Genomic DNA, 4,957 nt, shown 5'->3' on the forward strand with positions numbered 1-4,957 from the left:
TCTCGTGGTGGGGCCTCGTGGCCCGCTCATGTTTCCCGTTTAAGCACCCAGCTCCTTAGACGGTAGCGCCACAGACATTCAATATTCGCCATTCGCTGTGGCCGCAGCATGGCAGAAGGAAGGGGGGGGGGGGGGGGCAGTTCAAATTCTTCCTTTTTCGATCTCATCGAGCGTGGTGTGAGCGTGAGAAAATTCTATCCTCTATCTCCTACCTCTCTAGGCCGGTAAGACAAGGCGCTGAGGTCGATCGAAGCAGTCCAAGCGTTCTAGCACACCGAACAGCTCAAACCGTAACCTCAAAAAAGGGTATCAAATGGTGGAGCTCCAACTGAGCCGTAACTAATTCAATAAAAACCTCACCATCAGCAGCCAACCTGCTGTTGCTGCTGCTGCTGCTGCCTCAAAAGCTCCCCTTTTCTGATGGGGTAGAGGGTTGGTAGTAGACGACCGCAGAGGACCTGTCGCCGCCACATCATCGCCATGGCAGTGGCTGACGCCGTAGCAGCTTGTGTTGATTCGATTCTGCGTCACTCCGTGGATGGTGAAAAAAATGAGAAAAACGACTACGGACCGACCGCAAGGACATTGTTGCACTTGCAGGCGCATGATTGCTGTTGCAAGAACCAGCTAGTGACCACCAGGACCAGGACAAACAAAAAGGCAACAGCAAAAAGGATGTCGTAGCTCTTGTTGTTGTGGCATTTATGAAGTGTCGCTGACCGAAGGGGTTATTGTGTGCTAGTACGACAAACGAACCGATTAATCTCGGTCACTTTGAGACTTTATCCGTAAATTGTACAAGTATCTTACAGCAACATGTAGGTCCTTGAAACGATCCTTTATACACCGCAAAAGTCACCAACCAAACAGGAGGAGGTTTATTTAAAATGGTTCTGTTGTGATTTCGATTTAATTGTTTGTCCTTTCCGAGACCTGCAGCTGGAATGTTCTATCTCTCTTTCTTTCCCCTGGCGGCTAGCTAAAGGTAGGTCCAGTGGAAGGAGACGACGCTTATGCTGGTGACAGCAGGACACAACGGAAATCCTAATATCATGCGCAACACAAACAACATCGGGCCAAGCAGCATCCAGAGCATTGGCCAGCCTGGTGCTGGTGGTTTGTGGATCAACCTAGCACGACCCTTCGACGCCCCTTTTTGTGTGCTTGTGTTAGTGTCTGTGAGTGTTAGGATCCCCTTTTGTGTCTACGGTGGTGCTATCGGTGGTGGAAAACATGGAAAGTGATTTCCATCCAGGTCGCCAACAGAGAGCAACCAGAGCCTTAGTTGCTGTAGTGTATTCAGTGTGTTTGTGTGTTTGGTTGGGAGTATCACTAACATTATCGCAACGAACCGTGTCGCACCACATAATAGTCCCGTGGTCGTGGTCCAGGGGAAAAATCAATATTCGACCCCCGTGTTGCGTGGGGTTGACACACCAACAATGACGGTAATGGTGGTCCACCTCACAAGAATGGCCGTTTAGTACACGCGAAGAACCGCGTTCTAGCTTTCACTTTTGCCCCTGAACCGACCGCCAGGGGCCAGGAATTTGTGCGAATTCTTACGGAACCAAAACGCTTCGTCACTGCCAGCACCTTGTCCAGCAGACGGCTGCCAGAAGCTAGTCTAGATGAAGTGCTAATGTTGACTTTTAATGGCCCTCACTTGAGCGTGTATGTGTCTTCACAAATCCAAACAACTCGCGAGCAAGTGTGAAATGATGTGCCGGTTGAGGCAAATCAATTAGTAGCGCTCGCAGTGCACGCATGATACACGTTCGCTCACACGAAAATGGAGATTAATTACCTTCTTCTGGCATCGAGGTGAAAGCACGAGCCAGCGCGTTGAGCGCGAGTTCCACTCCTTATTTTTTCATCTCTTCATCTTCGACTCTGCTCTGACGAGGCAACCAAAGGAGCAGGAGCACCATTGCTTGTTGCTCGCTGGATGAAGTTTGTTTACAAGACCCACGATCCGCGCGCGCCCGAGCACAAGGCCCGGTCCTAATCGACCAAACATCGAAACAAATCGCTCCACAAAAACGGTTGGAGCCGTTTAAAAATTAATTAAGATCAATCTCAGTTCACTCTCTCCCTATCCTTTTCTTGCATTCTAGAGTCAGTGTGTCTGGTGCGAATCGAATCGCAGGAGAAGAAGTACGAGGAGATAGAGAGAGGTCCAGCACCGAAGCAGAAGGTCGCGGTAAATCTCCGAAAAGAAGCGATTCGTGATGCTAAAATCCCGTACCGAACGAAGCAGTTAATTAGATTTGTTTAACTCCCGCCATTTTACGAGCCCCTCCAGTGCTCCCGGGGGCCCCAAACAAACCCTTCGGAACTAATGATAATGCCAACAACGGTAGACGAAACAACTACATTGGCCCACAAATTATCGCCACACAAAGTGCACGAGCGAGTAGATTGATTGATCATCAGGATCAGTACCCCTTTTACTTGGTCTTCATAAATTCATCAGAAATAAAAGGGCTATTTAGGCAGCGCGCTCGTGGCCGCTCGTAAAGAGTACCAGCTACAACCACAACAAACAAGTCATTAAATGCCCGAACGCTCTTCCTTGATCCTGATGTGTTAGCCATTTGGAGGTACTTCGCGCGAGGAACAATTGCCGGATGCAGAACCAGCCATTAATCCAAGTGTGCGTCGCGTGCCATCAAGACGTCCTCCATTCCAAGCCTGCTGCGTTCGCTGTTCACTTCAACTTCAACTGCAATTCAAATGACTTCTTCCACAAAACCTTCTCCAAAACAATCATTAATGTTATGACCGCGAATAAAACAACAGAGCAGAGGAAGAAGTGAAGCAAGGACCTCCCGCGGAAAACAACAGAAAGCGCAAGAAGGAGGTCCAGCTCGTTCCTTTTTTTGGGCCAAGGAAGCTCTGCCTCTGTTCCTTGCCGACGGTCTGTGTCGTTTTGTCTTTTGTGCTTGTCCTGGAATTGGCCTACAAGGAATTGGACACACACAAACTTTTCTCGGAACCGGAACGAGTGTGTTCGTCCTGGAAGGCTGAAATGCGTATTGTTCTCTGTGTCTTTGGGGACCACTTACCGGTATGGGTTCGTTTGTGTATCTTGAGGTTCTCGGAGCGGGCAAACACTTTTCCGCAGGCCGGAAATGGACACGGGAACGGCTTCTCGCCCGTGTGCACCCGGATGTGATTGACCAGCTTGTACTTCGCCTTGAACGGGCGGCCATTGCGGGTGCAACCGAGCCAAAAGCAGGCGTGCGTGGTACACTCTGGCCCTCCGACATGATCGACCGTCAGGTGCGTCACGATCTCTTGCATTGAGGTGAAGATTTTGTTGCACGTCTTGCGACTTCCACCGTCCGGTCCACCGATCGAAGCGGCCAGCGCCGTCAGTCCCAGCCCGAGATGATGATGATGGTGGTGGTGGTGCGGATGATGAGGATGGTGTGGTGGTAGCTCCGGTTCAACCCATAGACACTGCATCTCCTGCTTGATGGCCGGTGGATGTCGCATGTACCGGAAGAAGGCTCCGGATGTGCCCGGATTCACCGGCAGATTGGCCAACGCATGATGCTGATGATGATGGTGCATCGCCGATGCATAGTTGCTCTGGTGATGGTGGTGAGCATGGGCATGTGCATGATGGGCCGCATGGTACGGATGGGTGTAATCACTGGCCGCTGCCGTTGCCAATCCGGCCATCGCTCGCATCGATCCAACGCCGGCATGGAACGGATGATGACCGATGGCTGCGGCCGCTGCCGCCGAATGATGATTCAGATTCTCATGTGCCGCGGCCGCATGTGCATGAAACAGGGACGACGGATCGGCTGCCACGTAATCGTTGTCACGTTTGAGCGAAAGAAAATCCCGCGAAGCATACGGTGCCATATGGCTGGCCATGGCGGCATGCGACGAAGGCGAGAGATGGTGTGCATTGTAGGAACTGGCCCCGGATGAAGAGGTGGTTCCACTCCCTCCACCACCACCACTACCACCAGCACTCGATGATCCACCACCACCAGAGGCACCACCACCATTCGAGGGGCTACTCTGTTGTTGCTGCTGATGCTGATGATGCTGATGAGCAGCGGCGGCCGCAGCATGATGATGATAAAACATGGCATCACTGGCATTGGCGTTAGCCGCACTCGATCCCGCACCCGGTGGCAACATACTGGCGGCCGCAGCAGCCGCTGCCAACGATGCACTTGCCACCGAACTCGACGACTCCAGCTCGCTACTTTGCTCCAGATGATCCGGCGACATTTTGATACCGAACGTCGCCAGATGCGAATGGTGCGCCGACGAACCACTATCCATGAACGCGTTCATCATCATCTTGAGATCGGATCTTCTGTTCGATCACTTCGCACACACTCGATCGTTCACGAAGGACACACTCGTTCGCACACGCAGGACTGGACGCACACGGACGCGCTCGGACACAATTGTTTCCGTTCCTTTTCTTTTTCCGATTGCACAAAGAGTGCCGTTCGGGCACAGCTCACAACTTCACAAAACCAACAAACACTCGCAAACAGCCGGAAGACGGTATCACATCTTCACGAAATACGGAAAAAACACCAAACAAGCAAAATGCCACTTTCAATTCGTTGTTTGTTTTCTAAATGCACTGTTGTTTTCCCGGGAAATGTGGATCACTTGCACGTGCTCTTTCTCTCACTCTCTGCAGGATCTCTGCAGGCACCTTGGCTGGATACCGCACACTCGACAAACATTCAACGCACGCACGCACGATCGCACGCACGAGCACACAGCAGCAACTCGAAGAAATCGACCTCTCGCTACCGCTACCGACAGTCGTTTGACGCGTTGACCGCGGCGCATGGAACGCGGCGCCTCCATTTTCGAGGACTTCATTTTTTTTTTTGTGGGCGTGGCGTGCTCGCAAACTACGCCTACTTTTTTTTCGGCTTTTCCCCTCGAACGTTAATAAGTTTTTGAA

The 4,957-nt window shown here is 51.6% G+C and overlaps 1 protein-coding gene across 1 annotated transcript in view; it reads right to left on the reverse strand.

Moving 5' to 3' along the window:
• Positions 1–4,751, reverse strand: part of LOC126581644 (pair-rule protein odd-paired) — a 30,077-nt gene extending 25,326 nt beyond the window's left edge. The window contains exon 1 of the mRNA XM_050245450.1: positions 3,069–4,751. Coding sequence (XP_050101407.1) covers positions 3,069–4,329 — 1,261 coding nt within the window. The 5' untranslated portion in view covers positions 4,330–4,751. The remainder of the gene's footprint in view (positions 1–3,068) is intronic.
• Positions 4,752–4,957: the final 206 nt, after the last annotated feature.

Source organism: Anopheles aquasalis, chromosome 2, assembly GCF_943734665.1.
Source record: "Anopheles aquasalis chromosome 2, idAnoAquaMG_Q_19, whole genome shotgun sequence".
Lineage (NCBI taxonomy): Eukaryota > Metazoa > Arthropoda > Insecta > Diptera > Culicidae > Anopheles > Anopheles aquasalis.